General features: G+C 49.5%; 1 protein-coding gene across 2 annotated transcripts in view; it reads left to right on the top strand.

Moving 5' to 3' along the window:
* The window catches only part of SZT2 (SZT2 subunit of KICSTOR complex), a 54,004-nt gene that overhangs the window by 12,742 nt on the left and 17,079 nt on the right, over positions 1 to 24,183 (top strand). Inside the window, exons 11-49 of one of the 2 annotated variants that reach the window (XM_066325051.1) lie at positions 641 to 770; positions 1,978 to 2,120; positions 2,749 to 2,901; positions 3,253 to 3,367; positions 5,870 to 6,075; positions 6,467 to 6,691; positions 7,132 to 7,210; positions 7,537 to 7,634; positions 7,896 to 8,064; positions 8,540 to 8,654; positions 9,141 to 9,254; positions 9,586 to 9,783; positions 9,896 to 10,008; positions 10,537 to 10,678; positions 11,197 to 11,355; positions 12,007 to 12,211; positions 12,468 to 12,580; positions 13,045 to 13,303; positions 14,654 to 14,819; positions 14,904 to 14,996; positions 15,175 to 15,256; positions 15,389 to 15,670; positions 16,036 to 16,174; positions 16,411 to 16,527; positions 16,645 to 16,708; positions 17,068 to 17,253; positions 17,322 to 17,663; positions 17,796 to 17,985; positions 18,380 to 18,454; positions 18,608 to 18,746; positions 18,982 to 19,102; positions 19,339 to 19,468; positions 19,575 to 19,727; positions 19,841 to 19,943; positions 20,319 to 20,436; positions 20,664 to 20,775; positions 21,227 to 21,345; positions 21,821 to 21,985; positions 22,602 to 22,686. In XM_066325051.1, coding sequence (XP_066181148.1) covers positions 641 to 770; positions 1,978 to 2,120; positions 2,749 to 2,901; positions 3,253 to 3,367; positions 5,870 to 6,075; positions 6,467 to 6,691; positions 7,132 to 7,210; positions 7,537 to 7,634; positions 7,896 to 8,064; positions 8,540 to 8,654; positions 9,141 to 9,254; positions 9,586 to 9,783; positions 9,896 to 10,008; positions 10,537 to 10,678; positions 11,197 to 11,355; positions 12,007 to 12,211; positions 12,468 to 12,580; positions 13,045 to 13,303; positions 14,654 to 14,819; positions 14,904 to 14,996; positions 15,175 to 15,256; positions 15,389 to 15,670; positions 16,036 to 16,174; positions 16,411 to 16,527; positions 16,645 to 16,708; positions 17,068 to 17,253; positions 17,322 to 17,663; positions 17,796 to 17,985; positions 18,380 to 18,454; positions 18,608 to 18,746; positions 18,982 to 19,102; positions 19,339 to 19,468; positions 19,575 to 19,727; positions 19,841 to 19,943; positions 20,319 to 20,436; positions 20,664 to 20,775; positions 21,227 to 21,345; positions 21,821 to 21,985; positions 22,602 to 22,686 — 5,717 coding nt within the window. Of the gene's footprint in view, positions 1 to 640; positions 771 to 1,977; positions 2,121 to 2,748; positions 2,902 to 3,252; positions 3,368 to 5,869; positions 6,076 to 6,466; positions 6,692 to 7,131; positions 7,211 to 7,536; positions 7,635 to 7,895; positions 8,065 to 8,539; positions 8,655 to 9,140; positions 9,255 to 9,582; positions 9,784 to 9,895; positions 10,009 to 10,536; positions 10,679 to 11,196; positions 11,356 to 12,006; positions 12,212 to 12,467; positions 12,581 to 13,044; positions 13,304 to 14,653; positions 14,820 to 14,903; positions 14,997 to 15,174; positions 15,257 to 15,388; positions 15,671 to 16,035; positions 16,175 to 16,410; positions 16,528 to 16,644; positions 16,709 to 17,067; positions 17,254 to 17,321; positions 17,664 to 17,795; positions 17,986 to 18,379; positions 18,455 to 18,607; positions 18,747 to 18,981; positions 19,103 to 19,338; positions 19,469 to 19,574; positions 19,728 to 19,840; positions 19,944 to 20,318; positions 20,437 to 20,663; positions 20,776 to 21,226; positions 21,346 to 21,820; positions 21,986 to 22,601; positions 22,687 to 24,183 lie in introns of both variants that reach the window. The other variant, XM_066325050.1, reaches the window with a different exon arrangement.

Below are 24,183 nucleotides of genomic sequence, written 5' to 3'. Positions count from 1 at the left end.
TGCCCAGCAGTTTCCAGTGTCACCAAGTAATTCCTTCCTTGGCGTGTTAGGATGAGGGTTTTGCAGGTGGCTATCCCAACCCAGTGTTCAAAGGCAATGTGCTCTGAGGAGAGAGCATGACTGATAACAAGCTCGCTGTCTAGCCAAGGAAAAGACTCAAACTGGTCTGTCATCTAGTTTGTAAGAATGCTTCAGGGTAATGGTATTGCTGCTCCTGAATCCAGATCCTGGGATGCAAACCTTACCTCTGACTGCCATCCCATGGAGGTCATGTGTTCTTGTAACATAACCATGCAGCTGTGCTGCATGGTCACACTAGGAGCAGCAAACACATCACACGTGTCTCAGGGCTGAAGTGCTTGTGGGTCACAACTGTTTCCTGGCTATTTGGCAGATTCTTCCTCTAGCACTTCATTTCCAGCTCTGATCATCCTCTGTATGTATGAGGCTTCTACACTGGAGCCCCTTTAACACACACTTTGCACTTGGACATGGAATCATGGCATTCCCCATAAAGTTCCCTTGGTGTAGATGGGCTCCCAGAACACAGGGAGTGCTGTGTGTGCAAGCTCTGCACTGCCTGAGGCAGCAAGGGGGGGAGAGTGTGGGCTTTTGTGGCTAACTGCCTCTTCTTTTCCAGCATCAACCAAACAGACCAGATGTTGGTACATCTGCAGTCTTTCGACACAGTCCCAGAACACTTTACCATTCCTGAGAGCACCAAGAATGGGGTGCCCCTCTTCTACATCCCCCCAGGCTCCACCACTCCGGTATGTTCCCTCTCTCTGTTTAACATGGGACAGGTTATCTCCCCTGCCTATTTTTGTACTCAGGCTTCATCTCTTGCTCATCTTATCCTACTCAGTCAGAGTTCAGGTGTGGTGCAGTGAGCATCCCATGCCATACATTTCCCTCTCTGAGACATCACCCTGTGTCTTATTTGTTGCAGCTACACTTCTAAGCCCAACAGCAAGTCTCCTAAGTAGGCTGTGAAACCTTCTCCTGTAGTGCTGTGTTATGTGAGACTGATGGGAAGGCTGACACGCTTGCTTTTGCTATGCTTTTTCAGTGGATACCCCAAAGGCATAGAGTTGCTGCTGGCAGTGCAACCAGTGCCCTGGATATGTAGCTCAGTACTGTCAGGTGAAGATATACAATGTGCTGAATAGTTGTTTAATAGGCTCATTGCTCTGAGCACTCATGTGGAAGGTGCAAGAGAGATACTTGTCATCTGCACGGCAGAAACTAAACAAAATATGAGCTAATAGTTTCCACTGCAAAATTCAAACTCATTGAAACTCATGAAGCAGAAGAGCCAGCATATTATCTGTTCCCTTCTACCAATGTCCTTGGCATAGATAGAAGACTAGCAGATCTTAAAGCTGGAGAGCTTTTATTTCAGAGAACTATTCCTTTTATTTTATTGTTCAAGTTCTTCTTTAGGTTTTCCTACATTTTCCCTGTATAGGGCTATGTATCCCACAGTGTATCTGGAACATGCCATCTTATAGCTAACCACCACTATATTTCTATGTCAGCAGAGTTGCTACAGTTGGTGGAATCAATGTCGCCATACAAACCTATTAGAGTTGCCCAATGCCACCCATTCTGGCACCCTATTTGCCTGAGCACTTTCAGATGAGTAATCTCAGTGTTTAATTACTTTGCTGACACAAGCCATATATCCCCCTCTCAATGAGAAAGCACACCATTACATATGCAGCCTTTTCATGGTTGATTTACTTGATGCTAAGTAGTTAAATTCCTAATTAACTTGACATTTCAGGAGCCTAATTTATTTTTGCTTACGCTATACTGCCTGTTTCAATGTGAACACATTTAGTCTATTCAGAGGAAATTACCCAAAGCCAAGGATGGGGTCTTCTTGCCCTACAACAGCTCTGCTGCTAAAAGAAATTCTTGTTCTCTCTGGTTTGGAGAACTTTTATGCTGAATATTGTCCCGTCATTTTCTCAGGTATTATCTCTGCAGCACAGTGGGTCTGACTCAAGCCATTCCCAGTTTGCCTCCTACTGGAAGCCTATCCTTTCAATGGATGCCAACTTCTGGCAGAGGTGGCTGCACATGCATCGTATAGTTGTCCTTCTGGAGCATGACACGTATGTAATGGGCAGAGCTGAGCTCATGAGCGCGCTGTGGGCCAGCCTGGCAGAGCAGGGTGTCCAGTTCAGCCCAGCTGAGCACTTGCAGCTCTTCTGCACGTGCCTATGGCCAAGGGAAGGGTCTCACTAGTGGGGCCTGATGGATGCTAAAAGTTTGTTTATCTGAGAGATACAGTAGGTTGGGAAGTCATCCTCGATTAGGAAGATAAATGGTTTCTCAAGTCCCCTTTGGGTTTTGGTTTCCTGATTGCAAGGGGTGTGGGACCATTCATTTGGTAGCTAACCCACATGTTTTTTGTTTGCTGCTGGAAAATGTCTTTCCCAAAAGCATTGCTTTTCTGAGGCTGGTCCTAGTTGCAGAGTAATGTGAATAATAGTCATATATTGCTTGGAAAGGAGATAGGATCCAAGAGATGTGCTCTCTGCAGTGTGGAAATCCCAATGCGCTCACAAGTGTGGCTCTCCCCAATGCTTGACTAGGGGAGGTGCTTGTTCGTTGGCTGCTGTGGAGGGAGAAAGGCTGATAGACCAGTCAGAGTAGGATGGATGTAGCAAAGCCTCTGTGGGTTTTGGGGGAAGAAGAGAAACTGCAGCTCTGAAGTGACTGTCTGCCCCCACCCTGCAGGCCTGTGCCCAAGCACCTGCACACGCCGGGCAACAATGGCCGCTACAGCACCATCCAGTGCCGCATCTCCCACTCAGCCCTCACCTCCCTGCTGCGGGACTGGAGCAGCTTCGTGCTGGTGGAGGGCTACTCCTACGTCAAGCTGATCCATGGGTGAGTGGCCCTGAGGCAGTGCCGTGTGGGGAATTGGGTGTGTGGCCAGACCAAGGATCTGGTTAGACCAGTATGTGGCTATGGGCCTGAAGCAGATGTTTGCAGGAGAGGAGGAGACCTAGACTAGGGGGTATAAAATTCTGCAGTTTCTGAGCTGTTCCATTCCATTCCAGGTGCAGCCCAGAGGGAGAGGGAAGCCAGCTGGGGGGTTTCTGCATCCTAAAACTGACATGTATTACTGTGAAGTTGTATGGGCTGTTGGGCTCTGTGGAGCAGACCTCTGCTTGGTCTGGCATGTCAGAGTAGCAAGATCCATGCCATTTCAGCCTTGTCCTAATCCCTCCTTCGTAGGTCTGAGGATCTTACCCCTTCCTCGTTCTATGTGGTACGAATCATCTCCAAAGCTCCCTGCATGGTTCTCCGGCTGGGGTTCCCCATTGGCACACCTGCACAGGCCAGGAACAAGGTGAGAGCTGGAGCAGAGCAAGAAGTTCTGAACAGGGAAATGGTGCGTAGATCACAGGCAACACTGTGGGCAGATACCCTCTAATAAGTAATTGCTATGTTAAGGTTCAGATGGGTTTGAATGTACTGTAACAGGAAGGGTCATTTGGGACAAACTTTCTTTGTTAAGTCTATGAAAGATCTAAACCCAAAGACTCGAAGATCAATAGAAGAGCTGGTCACATGGATGTTTTTGCCACTGCTTAATTCAATTGTGGGGCTTGAAATGACTCAAAGGTTATCTAGTCTATCCTTGTGACCGAAGCACAATCAATACCATCTGTAAAGAACAGCAGATACTTGTCTGACTCATCTGTAAAGACCTCTGTGATAGATGTACTACATGTTCCCTGGGCTATCTCTTCCAGTACATGTGTATTGAATCTATTGGGCAGGGAGGAAGTTAATAGTTAAAATGCAAACAATGCCCCACATAAGCTGTACAGGGAGAGAAAAAAAAATTGTACCTAGGAAATGCTTTCAGGATAAAAGTCTGTCAGATAGACATTTAATAACCTCTTTGTATCCAAAGAAATGAGCTGCCCTAATCAGATGCAGAAGGTGGAGTTATTGTGTGGACTGATTCTCCAGTTATAATGGCTGAGACAAATCTAAGTGTTCCTAGGTAAAGCATGAGAAAGATGCCCTGCTATTAAACTGTGTGAACTTTTTAATATAAACAAGAGGCTTATCATTAAATCTAGATCGCTTATCTTCATGAAAGAAATCTTTGGTTTGTCTAGCTTAGCTTTAGTGTTAGAGACTAGTCTGAGGAGAAGCTAACAAACATGGGAAGGACCGTCTCTTTCTGAGATAATGAACCCAGATAATACTAAATCTTCTGGCACTCTGGCAGATCTGCCCCTTCATGACTTTAGGGGATCCAGGACTTGGGAACTGGTTGGTGGTCAACATGTGGGCTTGGTAATGCCAAGTGACAGGTTTTTTTGAGGGAGTTCCCTCTGGCAGGTGCAAATTAATATCTCTTTCGTGAAGAAGGTGTGAGACTGGCACCATACCCTGCAGCTCTGGGCAAGCTCCAGATCATTGCAGCAGGAACTATATGTAGGTGATAAATTGTATCATCCACAATATTTTTTTTTTGCCTGCCATAGAGCTGATTAACTACTCAGTGTAGAGGATGGCAGTAGAACTTAGCCTGCTTTGTTTAAGGGAAAGGGCATTTTGTGCTGAGCAGTTCAAATTTCCAGTGCTGAAGGGAAGGAAAGCACCTCGTGCAGTTGCTACTTTCAGAAAGCTTTTTGGTGAGACTTTGTATAAGGCACAACTGTAGAACTGTAGGAATGGGGTGTCATAAAACCAAAACTGCCTTGGGAAGCAAAGCAAGAGAATTGAAAAAGTGCTCTGTTTCATCACAGCAAAAGCTGTTTGTGATTTTCCCAATCTTTTTTTCTAGTCAAAGGGTAGGGAACTAATTTGCAGAAAGGTAACATGTACTGAGCTGAGGAAATGTGCAGGTTGCACAAAGCTATTTCAACCTCTGTGCTTTGGTGACACCTAAGCAGCACAGTGGTGGCTGGAAGCCAGTATGGATAACTGCAAAACAGTGGGATTGGGAGCTTAAACACCATTAATGATATCAGTATGAAACCATGAAGGGGACCCAAGTGGCAGCACAGTACAAGAGAGAGCTCTTGTTTAACGTTTGGGTTCAGGGACATTCCTTCCCTTGACAAAGACATAATAATGATGGGAAAAGTTACTGAAATAATTAGTGATGAGGAAGATGGAGAGCTGCTGTTCTTCTGTTTGCCTACAATGGTGATAAAAATTGAAAAAAGTTGAAAAAAGATCATGAAAAGAAACTTAATCATAGAAATTTCCAAGAAAACACTGGGCTATTGTAGGAATCAGATGCTGGCATAGGTAGAACTATATTCAGAGCCACTAAAAGCTAAAAGGAGTAATCAGGAAATCATTGGAAAAAATTAACCTAAAAAATAATCCAGGCTCCTGAAACCTTTTGCCACAGAGGTTTGACAAATGAATGTGATAGTGAGGGAATTCATAAGACAGAGCCAGACTGTTCCCACAGCTGATATGGACTAGTTTACATTTAGTGTAGGCTGTTGAGGAGAGGAGGAGGGAAGAATGAGGGTGGGTGCTTGGACTGCTTCTGTGGAGGAGCTGGCATGCAATTAATTTGTTTTTAATCCAAGTTTTGGAAGGCAGTTTCTTCAGCCTTGAAACCATCTTTGGGTTTTTTTTAACCTTCCTTTTGCTTTTAAAAATACTTAAAATAGGGACTAAAGAGCTTTGTGTTATCTTGATCTTAGTCTTGCTAGTGCCTCAGAAGTAAAATGAGCTTTATCTCCTGCTCTTCTGTATGTTTAAGTAGTGTTGTGTTCCTTTTGGTCAAGCTCTTGTTCTAGACACTTATTCTGAGTAGTTTATGTCTCCAGACAAAGTTGGTCATGTTTACCTTTTGCTTTTGCCATGACAGATAGTGGAAGAGTTACGGGACCGAATCTTGCAGCTGCGCTTTCCCCACAGGGTCCAGAGCAAGGAGGCAACTCCAAAAGCAAAGAGGAAAATGTTGGGCAGTAGTTCTCCCTCCAAGTCCCCACCTGTGGCTGGGGCCCAGTCGGCTCTCTCAGACAGACCCTGCCTTGTTGTGCTGCACAAACCATTGGAGAAGCTGCTCATCAGGTAGTGATGCAGTACCAGGCTGTCAGCACAGCCCCCTTGCCCTGTGAAGTGGGAAAGAGGAAGATCTGTGAATGGTGCTGTCAGTTGTAGGATGAGAGTGCTGTGAATGAGACTGGTGCTTCTTAGGATGAGTCCGGGTTGTGTGGCTGTGAGTTGCAGCGGGGATTCTTGGTGGACAGGCAGATTTGTCAATCCTAATGAAATACCATGTAGAAGTAAATTTCCTGCTGTCTGAGCAGGATCCTGTGCTGGGCCAGCCACGTTCTGCTGCTGGAAGACTCTATCCTGGGCCCAACAAGTGGGTTGTGAATCCAGACAGCTCTGACCCTAAACAGAAAAAAAAAAATCTAATTTTTCCACGTCATCATGCCACACTTCTGCCCTCTCCTAGGTATGAGAAGCTGCCTTCTGACTATCGAGCCCCCTTCATTCTCAACCTGGAGCATCCCCCCGTGTCTGGTCCCCTCACCATGGTGGCCAATCGCACTGCCTCTTCCACCCTGGCCTCGCTGTCCCGCTATTTCTATCACCAGCGCTGGATCTGGAGTGTCCAGTCAGGGCTGGCACCGGCTGTGCCCATCACTGCTGTGGCTCAGCTGCTTTCTACACTCACAGAGTAAGTTGTGCAGCAGACAGGGGTCCTCTCTCCAAGCTAGTTCTAGGCTTACAGGGAAAGCAAGGTTGCCCTTGTTTATTATATATATGAGGCCTTATTATAAGTAACAGTTAAAGCTGCTGTGCAGGTGGTTTTGGTCTTGGACACGGCTCTAGAGACACTTGGGTTAGTGATTTACCAAGTTCTGCAGCTGTAGCTGAGGAAAATGAGAGAAAATGTCCTGGTAAACATGTGGAAGGGCAAGAGGTGTTAGTATGCCTGGAGTGTGCTGATCTTCACACAGGCTGTTCTGGCAGAGTCATATCTCCTCATTCTCTGTGTGCAGTTCCCTGTCTTGAGAAGGATGGTGTTTTGGGGTGAAGGGTATGGTCATTCTTGCATTTAAAGTTTACAGTATGGGTGGAGAAGTCCTGCAGGTCTGACTTACTCTCTGTTGCAAGGGTTCGTCTGTCAGAGGGTTTCCACTTTGCGTCCAGTGGGGATGGGATTATCAACATGGTGCTGGAGCTACCCATACAGGTGAGCCTGGATGCTGTCCTCTTGTGTACACAGTCCCTCATTGCTGGTTCTGGGGTAGATTCACCTTCTTGTGATAGGATTTGTCATCTGCTTCTAGCACACACCCTTGACATATATAGGGAGAAAGTAAAGCAGCTCGTGGGTTGAGCATTTTTCTGTCTTCATCTGCAGTCAGAGAGCCACTTTGTGGTAGCAGTGTGCTGTGCTGGAGGAGTTCTTGGGGCTGGGACAGGCTTCCTCTTTCCACCACCGCTAGTGGAGCTGGGTGTTGGGCTGTGCTGTGTAAGGGGGTACTGGGTATGGCTCATGCAGTGTCTCTCCTCCAGATTGATGGCTCAAGTGAGAGCAGCAGTGACAGGGAGAAGCACACCTGTGTCGTCCAATACATCCTCTTCCCACCCCACTCTACCTCCACCAAGGACAGGTGAGGCTGCTGTTCTGCTCCCAGGGAGGGTTGGCAGCGGAGTCACGGCTCCAGACTTGCCTGTTGCAATCAGTGTGGAAAGGCAGGAGACCTCCACTACCTAGTACAGATAAACAGTTGTCCTGGATTGATCACCAGGTCACTGGGGCTTTGCCTGCCAATCTTGGGTTCCTGTGGCTGTTGTCACAGCTCTGAGAGGAGCTGCTGTGGGCTGCTGGCTCTGTGCCACCTGACAGGACTTTCCTTATGACTTCCCTCTAGCTTTTCGACAGATGATGACAATGATACAGAGGTAGAGGCCATTGAAGTGGACACAGAGCTGAACCTGGTCACTGAGTGCTGGGTAGAGCCACAGAGTGGCCATGTCCACAGTACTGCTGAGAACTGGAAGCATCTCCATGGCTTGCCCTACCAGAAAATACCTAAAGCGGTGAGTCCCTGAAGGGGAGGGGCATGGGCTCTTCTGTGAAGGGAGAAGGATTTAATGTAAAACTGCAGGTAGGTACTGAGGGCCAGAAGAGATGGGAATGCTAGTCACTGAAGAGTCTGAGAGTTCTAAAAAAGGAATTGGCCACTGGCCAAAAAAGGTTTCTTGATTGCAGTGCAGTGGATTCAATGCTGCTTTGGGATAGCTGGGAAAATACAAATTATTTTGTGAAGAGTCATTCCATTGAATAGGGAGCAAGCTGGACCAGAGTAGGGACCGCAGGTAGTACTACCAGCACTCCTCCTGAGCAAGGTGAAAACAGGCTAAAGGGCTGGTGGAGAAGGAGGGAGCAGTGAGTGTTGGGCAACTTGGGAAACAGGACTGTAGGTGTTCCCTCTCCTTGCTTTTAGTCTCTTTTCTTCCACATTTGTGGGTAATAATTCTGCTGCATAAACTGAGCCTTAACTGCTTACTGCAGCTCTACCCCCGGGACCTTGCGTGCATCGCCACCATGCTGACCTTCGAGTACATCAGCCAGTTGTGCCAAAACAAGGACTGGGTCTGCCCTCCTTCAGACACCAAAGTTGCTGAGGGTGAGTCCACCATCTATGTCCTAGCAAGCTTGATGGAGCAAAGAAGGGAGGTCTTGAATGTCTCAGGACCCATAGAAGGCGGAACATTAGACTTTGATGGCTGTGGGTCACTTTGTTGGACATAAGCTAAATTGGCAGAGAAGTGACTTCATCCTGGGAAGACCAAAAAAGTATTGAGGCTTTCTGCTTAGCCTGTAGAGGTGACAGGGTGACCTTGCTTGAGCAAAGGGGTTGATCCAGATAACGTTTCCAACATCGATCATTTTGTAGTTGTATGAGAGGATCTGACTTCAGGAGCAGGTGAAAGATGAGCTCACGTCTTCAGTAATAGGCATGGTGTGTCTTGGCAAGTGGTTTTATAAGAAGTTGTAAAGGATGTTAAGGAAAAGTTTCCCTTCTCATCTCAGTTCTCAGTTTCAAGTCACAGTTCCCAGAGCAGTTTGTATAAAGCTTGTTTTCTGGTGGTCCTGTTCATCTCTGTTGCAGATCCAGACATGGGGCCTGGCTTTCGAGTGCATGAGATCCCATTCCAGTTCAACCTTATGAAGCTCTTGCCCAGGTGCCAGCAGGTCGAAATGTTCTTTCTAATGCTGACAAAAGGTAGGTGCCTCTTCACCACCTGCCTCCTTGTCCTCTCTCCATGGCTATGGAGAGCCTGCTTCACATGCTTGTCTCCCTGGGCTGCGGCATGTGAGCATTGCCATGCCTCTTTCAGCTTGGTGCTGTTCTTCCCAGCTCAGCAGCCCCAGGGCTGTCCAGCTATATTGCTGCCTTTCCTGGGATGATAATTTGTAAGAGCTGCTTTTGAAATCGTTAAACCTAGATAGTAGATTTGTGGTGGTGGTTTCTTCTGTGTACCCCCAGTACATACACACTGTGGTGGCTGTGGAGGTGCTGTCTCTGAAGCTGCCGTGGTTCTATTTTGAAGCAGAGAACGAGGAGGTGACCAAGGAATCTTCATTTGTGCCCAATGAAATGCTACTAAACCTCTTCCATGGCTGCCTTCAGCATGACCTCAGTGACCGGGAGATCCCCATGGCTGATGCTGATCATGTGGCTTTCATGGAGCAGGTTCTACAGCGAGACCGTGATGGCCATCAACCCCCCTTCACACTCCCTGTGATCAGAGGTAAGGATCAGGAGTGTGACACCAGAAGCAGTGAAGTTTTTCAGGAGCATTGCTTTCAAGTCTCATCCTCAGCTGGAGTTTCTCAGATTGGTTTCCCTGTGCTCCATTTTAGAAGAAGCCCTCAAAGCTTCTGGCACCCTGGAGCAGCAGGATGCTTCTGCATCATATCATCTTGTTGGCAGTAATGGCACCAGGGATATGACTGGCTCCACAAGTACTCTGCAGGTACTGCTGTGCTGCTGTCCTTCTCCTGAGGCCCCTCAGAAAGCAAGGCAGCAGCTGTTAAAGAGCAGGAGAGTTAAAAAGGCTGAGAAAGATTGAAAGGCAGCTGTTCTTCCCCACCTTTGGTAGCAGTTTAGGCTGTATCCTGTGGCTGAAGTCAAGTAGGAATCTAGAAGAAGGTGTGTGCACAGTTGCATTCACTATGGGCCAAGCCTGTTACAGAGGCACTGGTACTGTGGTGCAGATTGCTCTGAAACCATGGGCAGTCACTACCTAGAGGTCAGAATGGGCCCAGCAAAGCTGGCTAAGCATCTGCTGACTGTTGTGCTGTAATTCCTGGAGCCTGGCTGTTCCCAGAATGGTGACTTGTACAGCCAGGCTGCTCTGAGAATGTGCAGGGGGGACCAGGGTGATTTCAGCACTGTGCCAGCCAGCAGGCCTGGAAGAACTTGCTCTGTGTGGCTGCTACCTGCCTCAAGGTGGGCCTGTGCCATACGCCATGAGTTTATCCAACTTCTGCTCTTCCATCAGAGCCTTGGCAACACAGAGCTGCCTGAGGATGATGTGACACTGAGTGACACGATGGGGCCCTTTCCCCCTCAGTGGCGATGTTATGCCAAGCTGGTCAACCCACAGCATGTGTTCCTGACCTTCCTGCCAGCCACCTTCTCAGGTGAGGAGATCTGTTGTGGGGAGCAGGAGGAGGCAGCAGTCTTAAACACCTGCTCAGCGAAACAGAAAAACCAGAATCAGCTCTTGTAGGGTGGAGAGAAAATTAAATAGCAGAGTTCATGCAGTCTTTTTGCACCACGTGGCCTGGAATAGAAGAATTCCGAGTGTTGAATGTCCTGCACTTCTCTCACGGTGTGGTGCTGCCCACATAGGGTTTTCAGGTGGGGGATGTGGTGTTGAGTTGTTTGCTAGCTGCAGCCATTTGGACTGTTTTCCCAGTGGGGTTGTTAATGAATGGATTAAGGAGATAGCTAATGGGATGGTCTGGGAAAGTCCTTGCTTCTGGGCATTGGCACTGGTCTGGCTTCCACTGAGCCACTGGTGAAGGCTGCTAGGCTCAGGTGAAGCTGCTTCTACGCACAAAGAGGTAGCAGATAATCTGCTCTTTTGGGAATGCAGATTGAGGAGTTAAGCTGTTCTCCCTGGACATAGGATGATTTTATTTTTTTTTTCCTCTAGATGTACAGAAGCTGATGGCTTGTGGCTTGGACAAATCTCCAAAAGATGAGTGTCGATCTGGAGAAGATACCATGGGACCTGTCTGTGCAGAGCGAGTCAGGGCTGAAGAAGGGGATGCTGCAGTGCCATTACCAACCCTCAGCATAACACCAGCCCATGGTACTGACAGCACCTTGTTAAAGTGTTATTCTTGCTATTCAGCATACTGGTGAGCAGATTAAAGCAGGAGGAATAACAGGCTGCTGCAGCATGGCACCTCCTGCCTGGCAGTCAGCAGAGTCAGGACAAGAGGCACAGTGATGTTCATGGGGGCATGAAGGAGAGTAATGCGAGTTGGGTGCCCATGGACTAAGGTTGGTTACTTGCGGGCAAGGAGGTTGCAGGTAGACAGAAGCTACTAGGAATGGCAGTAGTGGGCTGCACTGGAAAGTCAGTGACTCTCGTTTCATGGTCCAGACTGGCATTGTCAGCAGCACAATGTCTTAGGGACAAGGACACAGGTCTTGAGGTCTATGGGATTTGATTGCACAGCCCCTAAGGCAGATCAGCCATGCTTGCAGTGAGGATGAAGGGTTGTGCTGCTGCTGCAGGATGTAGGAGTGGTGGTGATGAGCAGTCATGGCTGTAAAGGGGATTGAGGTGTCCAAAGCACTGGGCTTGAGTGGTTGGGTGCTGGGTGACGATGAGTGGTGAGAAGCTTGAAAAACCAATATCCAACTGTGGTGCTTCTGTGAGAGCTGTGACGTGACGTCTCAGACCAAGAACGAGGAAGCATCAGAGACCTTTATGTTAGAATTGTTTCTTTTGCAGAAGTGAGCCAGGACCCTGGGGAGCAGAGTGGCCCCTCGAGGAGAGATGTGCACATCTCCTTCTGCCGCCAGAACTCACAGTCTGAGCTGGGCGAGTGCCGCCGGTTTCGCTGCCCCATTTACATCTACAGCTGCTCTCTGGAGCTGTTACGGGAGCAGCTCGTCAGCCCACGGGCACACCGTCCTCCTCGGGACATCTTCTTCAGGTAATAACAACCATACTTGGTACCTAGACAAAAAACAGAGGAGTCTCCTTGACAAGAGGCTGGCTCTAGCCCTGTCTTCTTGGCCTGCCTTGACAAGAGGCTGGCTCTAGCCCTGTCTTCTTGGCCTGCCTTGGCCTCTCTGCCTTATAGCAGCCACAGAGTGTGCATGCCCTAGGCTCTGCTTTACTGGCGCCAGAGCCATTTACAGTCTAAGATGTGCTTTGTTGGTATAAATGCTGTGGTTCCTCTTTTCCAGGTCCCAGTCTCTAGAACGTCCTCCAACTGCTGCTTGGTTAGACCACAAGCACAAGGAGTTGGTGACTTACTGCACGCTACTGCAGGAGCACTCCCACCAGTGCTATGTGAAAGGTGAGCAGCAGCACATTGGAACCTGTGGCAGGGTTGGGGTTGAGCCCTGGGTCTTCTTCCAAGAAAGCAGTGTCTCATTTTCTTGTGATCATACTCCAAGTAAAGGGAGGAGCTATGGGACTGGGATATACCACCAGGAGGCATTTAAAGATGCTTCTGTGCATTCTCTATGGGCCTTGCAGAGGCTGTTCCCAAACCTGTGGAGTGCTGTGAAGGAGCATCCCTTCTTTGATGTCTTCCACTCACATTCAGGGTGACAGATGCCCTGGCCACTCTGGTGTCACCCAAGCCCAGGATAATATGTAATGTTAGGTGCCCTGGCTGCCTCCTGTCTCCCAGCACCAGCACTGACTCCAGCTCCACACTGGGACTTGGTGAAGATCCAGATGTGGCCACTGCCTGACTCCCACAGCCTCACATCCTTGGGATGCCATGGGGTGCTCAAACACTGTGTTTATCTCTAGGGCTGTTCAAGACCCTTCAACAGTCACACAGCATCAGCTCCCAGGACCTGCTTACTGCCATGGACTACTGTGAGGAGCTGCTCCAAGAGATTGATATCACCAACTTCCTGCTGACGGTGTGCAGCCATGTCCGCTCCTTCCGAGAGAGCCATCAGCATTTCCATACACACTCCAAGACAGCCAGCTTCCAAGTGGGCAGCATAGAGCAGGAAGAGGAACAGAGCTCTAGGGAACGAGGTGTCTTGGTCTCTGAGTCAAGGTAGGGGTCTCAGTCTTGCTTCTTTCTTAGCATCATGCCAGGACAAATCTTTTTTCAAGCATATTTTAGTGCCTTCTAGAAGGAATGCTGTAGGACAGAGTCTTAACAGCCACACAGAAGAGCAGATACTTAGAGTGAGATATCCATCTGGTATGATGTCCACCACAACACTATTTTTTGCAGTCTCTGGTGACATCCATCCTTTCTTTCTCTTATAGTCTTGGCTCATTACTGTCCCATCTGGCCTAAGCTGGAGGGCAGTTTGTCTGCAAGCCTGCAAGACTTGTTTCTGGAGAAATTATGCATCTCCTGCTGTTTGACTCATTTGAGCTTGCTGTTGACTCTGGTGTAAATGACAACTTTGTTATCCTTTTCTAATTAATAAAGTGTCACTATTTTTAATTAAAACTCTGGAAGAAATGCACAAGAGAAACACCAAGGCAAGACTGAAATATGCTAAACTTCTGTCTTATTCCTTAGGGTATTTATAAGGTTTGTATCTCATCTGAAAACTTAAGGGGGAAAGAAGTGCTATGCTTTAGTGTCTGTCAAAGAAACACTTAAGTCCTCTGCACAGTTTCTTTATGTGCATTCACTAGCATTTGTTAGGAGTCTCCAATGCTATGTCATCTTATACTGTAAATCATTGAGGTAAGATTGTGATTTTGAAGAACTCAGTGTTTAAAAAGTCAGATGATTTCAAGTGCTACTTTCCCCAAGAAAAACTGTGACAACATTTTTTTTTTGTTTGTTTATAGAATATAATGAATTGCCTATCAAAATTCAAGTTGCATAAACTCTTACTGAAGGATATATAGCTTCTGACACATTGTGCCCAGATCTGCCACGTGTATCACTAATTTGAGTACTAGGGAGTGCTTTGACCAGTCAACATCCCACTCCCCAGATTGCTTTTCCTGAGTTTTAGGAATTATTCTGTCCTAGAGGTACTGGGTGAGCATGGGCATGAGCTTTCCTGCCCAGACAATGGGGTGCTGGCATGGTGGTACTTGCTGTGAGGTGCCCTGAACTGGCTGCTGGCAGTTCAGGTTGCTGCAAGGCTGTCCCTGTAGTCTGTGTCTCTGTTTCCCAGGCAGGGTGTGTAGTGTGGTGTACAGACATGGCAATGTGATCAGCATGGTTAAACTACCTCAGGCCTGGCTGCAGACAGCATGAGCCCTTATCTGGGCACATGAGTGGCTGCTGGGCTGTGGACTTGTGGGTGTTCAGGTTGTGTTGACACAGATGAGATTTGGGGAGCTGGGAGGTGGGATCCTGGCAAGATGGATAACACATAAAACTTGTTTTGTGTCTTGATCTACCTGTCTGATCTGTCCACAATCCTCTCAGTGCTGAAATGGAAGACTACAGTGAGCAGGACTCCCATCACATTGCCAGCCCCACAGAGGAGCCAAAGAGCAGTGTGGGCACCAGCTGCTGTTCAGAATTCCCCCTTTCACTGCTGGAAATTGGACAGCCCTGCCAGGCACATCCAGACTTACATAAAATTATCCAGGTGAGAAATGTGCAAGCTTGACCTGGCTTCAACAGGAGGGTGTAGAGTACGATGTCTGCTTCATACTTGGGATTTCTCCTTTAGGAAAAATTCCTGGAAATTGGAAGTTTACATTTCAAGCCAGTGCCATCAAATCCTCACTATTTCTTCTACTGCCCACCGTCAGCCAAGAAAGAGGTAGGCATGGGGCTGTCCTGGCAGGCACCTGATCCTTGTGGAGTAGCTTTTCTTGGTGTCAAGTCTGGATTTGGGGCTGGCAGACCCGTGGGTAGACCTAGTCCCTGGAGCTCCCATCAACATCCTGATGTATTGCCTGGCATGCTTCTAGTGTGTGCTCTTTCTCTCTCCATCTCAGGAAGAGGCATCTCGGGATCAGGCAGACAGGAAAGGCAGTGAGGACATGGAGGGATCAGAGGCAGAAATGGCAGCTGAGGAAGGTAAAATTTGCTTGCTCTGTCTTGGAAAAGAAAATGTCTGTCCATGTAATGATGCCTTTCAGAGCTAGGTGTGTCTGGTTGAGTCTCTGGAGATATGGACCTGCTTTGCTGACAGGGAACCTGTATCTACAGGAACTGTGTCTGGATGCTGCATTGCCACAGAGAGTGACCCAGAGCTGGAGGTGGAGTACCGTGAGAAGCTGGAGCATGAGTTCCCAGACACAGATTCCCTCTCTGACTCCAACACAGTGAACCAGGATGACGACTCCTTCAGCGTGCTGGGAGGGGACTCACTCAATGAGCAGGAGTTCCTGGAGCAGGAGATGCCCCCACTCTTTGTGCACCTGACCTGCTCAGTGAAGCTGCGTAGCCAGCACAGCTCCATGCCCGTGCAGTCCCTGCCAACTTGTCTAGGTAAGAACAATTCTTGCTGGGAGGTTAAATGGCAGTAGGGCTTCTGTCAGGTCCCTGCTGAGTGAGAAGCCCCTGGAACAAACATGCTGTGTCTTAAACAGCCAATCTGCCTGGACCAGCCTTCCCTGTAAACCCCCAGGGTTTGCCATCATCGTACAAGGGCTTTTTCACCAGGTCTCCCACTTGCTGTGGGATTGGTCATGGAAGGTTGAAAGGATCATGGAAGATGATGGTGGCCTTCTTGAGCCTGTCCAGGTGTGTGTGACAGCCACCTCTTGCAGTCTCTGTACTTGCCACCAGCTGGGGTATGTGTGTAAGCAGAGATGTTTGTTGCTTGAGTCCCTTGGTTTGTGATCTCTCCTCAGGGGAAGTTTTGGGCTGCCTGGAAAGCTGCCAAGGCTTGAACACCATTGACTTGGGGGACCTCTGCGTGACCCTGGACATCTTTGTGTTGACACTGCCCCTGGAGATAGAAGTTGTCAACACAGACATCCTCCACAACAGGTAGGTGGAACGAGGCCCAATCTCCCTCCCTCTGCCTGCCCTAGCCAGACAGTCATTCTTGGCTCATCTCCATGTACTGAGACTTAGGATTTGTCTTCTCACAGAGCCTGTCACAGGCTTAAGAAAACTAAACTATTTCCTACATAGGCCCACCTTCTATAGAGATCCATTTTCTGCTCTCTGTGTCTGTTTATCCTCTGGCTCCAATGCTCAGGCTGCTCTCTCTCCTGTGACAGATGCACCTCAGAGAGTAGCGTGTCCTTCACGCGCTCTCCAGGGCAGCCATCGTCTTTCCGCTCAGATGAGGATATCATGCACAACCTGGAACGGCTCCCATCCACTGGAGATGAGAGGTATGGCACTGCAGAGGTAACAAGGCCCTCACTGGTTCCTTTTACTGCCTGGGAGCTGTGCTGTGGTAGCTGCACAAGTGAGAAGGACTGGTTGATTCTGTGTCTCCTCTCTCCTAGGCACCCTGCCCTTTCCAACCTCCCTGGAGTGCACAGGCAGGCTATTGAAGCCACTATGAACGAGGTAAGCCAGATTTGCTTCCCTGCTTCCAGCTAGGGCACACAACTGCTGTTCCACACATCTAGCCTGCTCCAAGCTGCACCAGTTGGCTGAACTGACTGTTAGGCTTTACTGGTGTCACAAAGGCTGTTAGCCTTGTGGTTCCCAAAAGTGTGGGATTACTCTGAGAAAATTCTTGCTGCAGTTGGGGTGGGCCAGGCAGGGCTGTCTTCTAAAAGGCCTTTTCTTAGGTACATTCAGGAGATGAGGGATGTGGGTGATGAGACAGGCCGCCTTCATCCTGTTGGGACTTGGGTGAGAATTGGGGCAGGTTTGCAAACACAGGTCACCTGGATGTTGCTCTGTGTCCTTGCTCTGCTCAGATTCGCTGGCTCCTGGACGATGAGATTGTGTCAGCACTGCGACACTCACAGGTCATCAGCACCTCCATCCTGCACAGGGTGGCCACTCACATCTATAACTCCAAGGGCCGGCCCAGCTGCCACAGCGAGGTGGTGCTGCTCCAGTTTGTTTTTGGGCCTGAGCACTCTCTGGAGAAGTTCAAGGAGGTAAAGAGAAAGCCCTGAGGTAGCATTGTGCTTTGATAGCAGGATGCTTATTCTTCTCTGTGTTGCAGGAGTTCAGAAGAATGGCTCTGCCAGGCTATATGCTGAATGCAGAAGGCAATGACTACCACTACATCTCCATCAGCCGCCTGCATTCCAGGAAGGCTGCTCCAGACCCTTCAAGGACACCCTGCTTGCAGCAGCCAGCTGGAGGGGGTGCCAGGACAGGCCTGGGCCAGACAGGCCAGGAGGGGAGCAGTGAAACAGAGGCAGAAGGCTCCGAGCTGTTACACCACACAAGCTGTGTCCTCCCAGAAGAAGGCCGAGGTCTCTGGGAGTGGCCAGAGAGTGAGACAGGCATTGTGCCAGACACAGGAAACACTGCAGGTGGAGGCAGCCACACACAGAATGAGGTGAGAAGCACTGAGCTATCTGTTGGTGAGAAGGTGTGGGACAGTGGTAACAGAATGTTACCAGAAGGATGATGCAATTGTTTTTTCAGTGCCTGTTTTTCTGGTCATTTTTATGACCTTGGCTTTATGCAGGCTCCAGGAGATATGCTGAGACTTGATCAAAGCAGAACACCAGGCCAGGACTCCATGGAAGAGGCAGTTCCAGAGACAACCATACAGTCATTGCCATCATCATCCTCTGAAAAGGGGAACAGTGAGAAATCACCATTGGTTACACCATCTGCAGCAAGCCTGTCTGAGTCTGTAACACAGGGCAGGGAAGGTAGGAGCTGCAGTGTGGGCAGGATGTACCTCAACATCAGAAACTTCTAAGGGAAGAGCCCAGTTCTGACTGTGACATATGTAATATAACTGTTCCTCCTGATCTTGTCCCTAAATACCCACACTGGTATCCAGGACTTTGGTCTCTTCCTTGCTAGGGTGCTGGCAATTCAGTGCTTAACAGTACCCAAGACACTGTGCTGCTGCACTGATATCCCTAATGACATGCAGTTTCTGGTGACTTCAGTAATGGCTGTGAGAGCCTCATTCCCCAGCACTGCCTCCCCATGGCCAGCACAGCCTGACTGTCCTGTGGCATGATGTTTCTCCAGCGGATGGGGCATGTGATGGGGCTTAGCAGATACTTCCATGGTCAAGCCGCCTTCTCTTTGCAGGCTCCAGCAGGCAGCGTCCCAGCCGCGTGCAGAGCCTTGTGTCAAGCCAGGGCAGCATGGACTCCGACCACCTGGGTGAGTCTGCCAGGGCAGGGGGGTGACCGTGTGTGGTGGCACTGATAAGTGACACACTGCAGGGTCTTGTGCCTGGGCAGGGTTTGTGAGTGGCTGCCCTGCCCAGGGAGAGGGTTCTGCCAGGCCTAGGCCTGAAGTGAGGATACGTTGCAGGTTATGATGGGGGAAGCAGTGACTCGGAGTATGAGGAGGCGTTAATGAGTGACCAGGAACCCAGGTGTCCCCTTATGCCGGATTTCTGGCTCATCATAAAAATCCATCAGGACCGAGTGGAGGTTTATTACCACACACGGTAAGGAGGGTCCCCTGTCTGACCACTGCCTCTCTGCACTGTGACCTTGTTGTCACTGACTCATCTCTGCACAGGATCTTTTCCCTGCCCTGTGTGGGTGGCAAGTTGCAGGACTAGATTGGTGCTCTATAAGGGGAAAACTGCCATCCTTTCCCACTGTGTTTCTGCTCACTGCACCCAGTGATGGGCACTGTCCAGGTGCCTTGCTGACCCCATCCTCCCTTTCTTCATAAAGCAGCCTGAGTGTGGAGAAGGCAACATCAGCAGAGACAGAAGAAGAGCAGCCAGGGGAGTGCCAGAGTCTCAACCAGGTGGTGGTGAAGAAGATCAGTGAAATCTGCAGGGTTGTCAATCAGGTAATAAGAGGGCACTAACAGAGCTGCCAGTGAATAGATGGCTTAGATGAGAAGAGACTTTTGGAGGTTATCTAGTCTGGGCTCTGCTCAGAGGATGGCCTGAGGAGCCAGTTCAGCTGGTGGAGTCCCAGCTTGGAGGGGTCATAGGAAAAGGGACTCAGTCTGGCCCTAAACATTTCTTGCTGTCTTCCATGGCTGTGCAAGCAACAGAACCAATCTTTCCTCATCCTTTGTAGCGCTTACTGCTCCAGGACCTGCATGACAGCCACATATGCAACTCATTACTGGTGGCAGAAAGTGAGGAGGACATCTGGAAGAGTGAAACACCCTATACTTCATACAGGCAGCGTGTGATGCCCACGGATGGTATGGATACTCCCTTGGCCATGCCTCAGCTGCAGTGCTACACAGATGCCTAAGAAGATGTTAACTTCCATGCTGGGACCCCAACTATGTCCTATGTTATTTACAGATTACTCTGTAGAGGAGAGCTACCAGCCCCGGGACTACCTAGCTGCCACCATGCAGTTCATGCCAGGGCACTTTGCTTGTGAGGTGGTGTGGAGCACACTCATCCACGTGCATTCACGCCTCAAGATGGGCCCCAACATGGGGGTCTCACGAGGTATGTACAGCCCAGGTTCCCTCCCGTTTGCCCTGTCAGGAGTCCAGCTGCTGGCTGGATTGGCACTCCAGAGAAGGGTCTGTGGGATAGCTAATGTCCCACATTGCCCACAGCTATCCAGGCACTTCGCTCGGTGCTCAACGCCTTCTCTGTGGTGAACAGGAAGAATATGTTTGTCTACCAGGAACGTGCCACTAAATCTGTCTTCTACCTCCGGTAAGAAGCCAGTGTGACTTGTTGGCCTGTTGCCCTTGCTACATCTGGTACACCACACTGAGAGCTCCTTGGGACAGAAAGTGTCTACCCAGCCACAGGGACCGTGTTGTGACCCAAGCAGCAAATGTGTGATTTCTGATGAGTCTGTCACATCAAGCCAGGGCTATCCTGCTCTCCCTGTGCTAAGCCTTTACATGGGAGAACAATGATGACTTTTTTTACGGAGCCAGAGAGCAATTTTTCCACAAACTATATTCTAAGGACTAGTCCCACCAAAGTGCACAGGGGAGAGTAAGGAAGATGTGGGTCTTTTGTGGATATACGATGCTATCATCTTTGGGAATGGAGGCTTACATGTCTTTCTCTTGTATTCAGGTTGACGGAAACCACCCACAGTGGGAAGGTGTGGGAAGCAGAGAGCAGCCTTAGTGCATCATCTCGCTCGCTAGCACTGACTCGCAGCCAGGAGCCCATTTACACTGAGGATCTAATGGTGAGTCTGGTGCTCTCTGCGAATGGACATGGGTGCTCAAGGTCACAGGAGTGGAGGGAACTCAGTAGTTCCAGCAACCTGGATTTTATGTAGGGCAAAACTTACTGTAGATGTGTGGTGTGGGGCAGCAGTGGGTGCATCTGCCTGTCCCTGCTGACAGCCTGGGACAATGATGGATCTAGAATTCGTATGAAACTACTTCCACATGGCTCTTTTTGTTTCTGCAGGGTTCTCGTTCCTCTCTGGATACTGCCTCATGCCGTAGCGTGGACTCTGCCCGCCCTGTGGGACAGATAGACAGACACATCCAGCTGATGGTCCATGGTGTCGCCCCAGCAGGTATGTGTTATAGCACCTGGCAGCAGAACTGTGCTGATAAAGCACAGGAGCAAAGCTCTGCTCCCTGCCCTCTTTGCTTGAAGAGAGGGGAATCTCCCTCCTAAGCAAACAGCTCTTCCTTAGCCCAGAGCTGCTCTCTGTTCTGTGTGGGTGAAAATATAAGGAAAGGATCCATAGCCCACAATGAAACCTCTTGTTTCAGAGTGTCCTGCAGACCCTGTGCAGGAGTGTATTTGTCTTTGTCTTTGCCTTTGCCTACTGCACCAGCTGTCTTTTGTGATCATAAACCCATAGAAAAATATGTCTGAAGAAATTGATGCTGGGGAAAGTCATGTTCCCTGTGGGAAGTGAGGGTGAGGATGGTACATCCTGAACACGGAGGGAGGGGTGGCTGTAGTCATTCTTACTGGATGGGGTGAAAAAGCTTCTTGTATCTCTGCTCACTTGTCAGGGCCCGAGATCACAGATGAGCTGGTGAAAGTGCTGCGCAGACGCCTGGATGAGGCCACCCTGGATATCATCACTGTCATGCTGGTGCGGAACTGCAAGCTGACCCCAGCAGATGTGGAGGTATCTCGCTGGCTAATCTGCGCTCTTCACCCCAGAGCACTTTCCTACATTTTGACCTGTCTCAGCCATGCCTGCCCCAACAGGAACAGTTTGCTACATCTGTTCCCTGGTCTAGTGCTTGGTCAGGCTAGCATTCACTGAGATATATACTGTATGGGTGCCAGCATAACTGGGAGATTCCCTCTGCTGGGTTTGCAGCACGGCAGGACTTCCCTGTGCCCTCCTTCCCACACCTTGGAATGAATGTCTGCCTGCATCTTGGGGCTGTCCTGGGCAGGGCCAGAAGTTAGACTTTGATGATCCTTGTGGGCCCCATCTAATTCAGGATATTCTATGATCTGTCTCAGGGCACTATCTAGGGTTCTGCCCACCACCCTTCTCACCTTGCAGAGCCAACTGGCATAATTTTTATCAGTACTAGAGCCCTAGGGCAGCCTGCTAGTCCCAGCTGGGTTTTAAAGCCTCCTGTGTGCAGTTTATCCAGCCCCCCGGGACGCCGCCCACAGAGGTCCTGCAGTTCTCCCTGCCGCCCTCAGCCCTGCCCTGGCTGCACGCCGTGGCCTATTACCTGCGCCAGAACCTGCTCATCTTCCTGCACACCCCCAAGTACACCGACAGCAATGTGGAGCACCACTTCAAGGTGAGCAGGGCTGCGGTTGGGACAGCAGGCTGCCTAGCTTCTAGCTGCTGCTGGGGGCATTTGTTGGGGCAGCTCAGACACCACGTTTCCAGCTCTGCCATGGAGGGTTAGGGAGAAACTGACACTAACTCCTAAGGCCTGGGTGAGTTTTACAGGACTGAGCACATCCTGATTAGCCTGGACAGGCCATGCTTTCATGACAGGCAGTCGCTGTGCAAAAAGCAGCAACCATAAAGCTCATGCCCACAGTCATCTCTCAGGAGCATGGGAGAAGATCCCTTTTCAAAGCTGAACTTTGCTCCTTGCATGGCTCTCTCAGATCTAAGGATTGAAACATCAGGATTAATAAAACTTTGGGAGCAACTACCGACCCCTTAGCATGGCCATAGTGAAGACAGAGGGTGAGGCCAGATATGTAGTGGCACATAACTCTGTATATGCTATGAGGGGTTCCTTCACCCCAGCAGTGGTGAAGACTGTGTTGGCAAGTGTTTTGAGTAAGTCTGGATTTAGTTCTACAGGTTTAGGGATGAGCTCTGCGTATACAAAACTGCCTCTTTCCAGTTAAGGCACTGTGTCTCTAATCTGTGTTGGTATTCTTCCTTGTTCTCCTTAGCACTACTTCAACCACAACGGGAGCATCCCTGACCAGGATCTCTATTTGTACAACAAGCCAGGTGGCCAAGGCACTGGTGGAAAAGGTATTGTGCTCAATTCTTCTGAAACAGAGTATGGGGCTGTGTGTTGGGGAGGTGTTTCCCATGCTGGAGAGCTGAGTGACTGAGGAGGGCCAGTGCTGGGGGAGTGTGTTCCTCCACAGCTGGAAGGTGGGTAAGGTGTGTGCTTGAGGGACTGCACACCTCTGCATGTGTAGCAGAGCAAACTAAGGCCCCCAACAGAGCAACTTGCTAAGCTAGACCTAATGCTGCAGGAAGCAGCTCTAGACACTGCGAGACCTCAGTGTGGGGCAGAGAGGCTCCATGGGGCTGGAGGTGGGAGCAATTGTGGCAGAAGCCTGGCTGTATTGGGAACTCTGGCTGTGTGGAACTGAGTGTGGGTTGTGTGGGCAATGTCCTTGCTTTTTTCTCTAGACTGCTAGAGAAGTGATTGGATAGGGCCCACCCTGCAGCAGTTGTCATGTCACATTTTGTCCAGGCCGTGTGGTCTGTCACCTGGCCATTGTGTGTCTTGTGCCCCTCGTGCCTGTTTGAATGTTCTTCTGTTATGTAGGTACCATGTCGGACCTTGTGCAGCACCTCTTTCCACTCTCTCACTTCCAAGGTAGCACCCATGGCACCAAGTATTATTCCATCTCCTTTTCCTGTGCAGCTCTCTGGTCCCAGCTGTTCTTGTTTTCCTTGTGTTGTGGCTTCAGCTCTGACTCCTCTGTGTGTTTGTGTGTGTGTGTATCCATTCAGCTGAGCCCTGTTTCTTGCTGGCTGGATAAATGAGCAAACAGAACCTATTGCCCTGAGGTGGCAGCTCAGCGATTCCCAGCTGCCAAGGGTCCCCGTTAGCTTGCAAGCAGTGAACTCCAAAATCCTGCATCTTTCTTCCCATAGGTCCTGGGGAAGACAGGAGTCCTGAGGTTTCAAATGCCACTGATGCTCCAGGGTGTAGCATCATCACTCTCCCAGTGGCTGTGCCCTGGTGTGGGATGTTCTCTTGCTTAGCTGGAGTGGCCAGGCACCATTAGATGTGTGCTTTGTATTTCAGTGAGCCTGGGTCAGAGGGGGCTCAGAGTCCCCCACAGATGGGAGATAACAGTTCTCTAGCACCCCAGCTCCAGTGCACCAGGCAGTAAGACCTTTGGCAGCTCTTGCTGATGTCCTTGTTCTATAGCTCCAGAACTCAGATTTTGAGTTTCTTAGCTGTTTTTTTACATCCGTGATTTAGTGGTTTGATTTCAGCTCCTCCATGCTCCTGGAAGCCTTGTTCCCTGCAACGTGGAGAAGAGCCTTTCTGCTCATTGGGCAGGGGCAGGCTGCTGACCTGGCCTGCTTGAATTGCGGTTGCTGTCATGTTCTCAGCTCAGACAGACTGCAACAGAGCAGAGGTACAGGAATGGATGTGATAGGGAAATGTGCCAGAGGCTGAAGGGGCTGAGTGTGGAAATTTATTCAGGAGAAGAAAAGGGGAATGGTCTATAATTACCACATGATCATTCAGCCATTTTGGTGGGCCTGGGGCTGACTGCC

Source organism: Sylvia atricapilla, chromosome 9, assembly GCF_009819655.1.
Source record: "Sylvia atricapilla isolate bSylAtr1 chromosome 9, bSylAtr1.pri, whole genome shotgun sequence".
In the NCBI taxonomy this organism is placed as follows: Eukaryota; Metazoa; Chordata; class Aves; order Passeriformes; family Sylviidae; genus Sylvia; species Sylvia atricapilla.
Note: the sequence above shows the minus strand (reverse complement) of the source record. Positions and strands in the feature narration are given on the sequence as shown.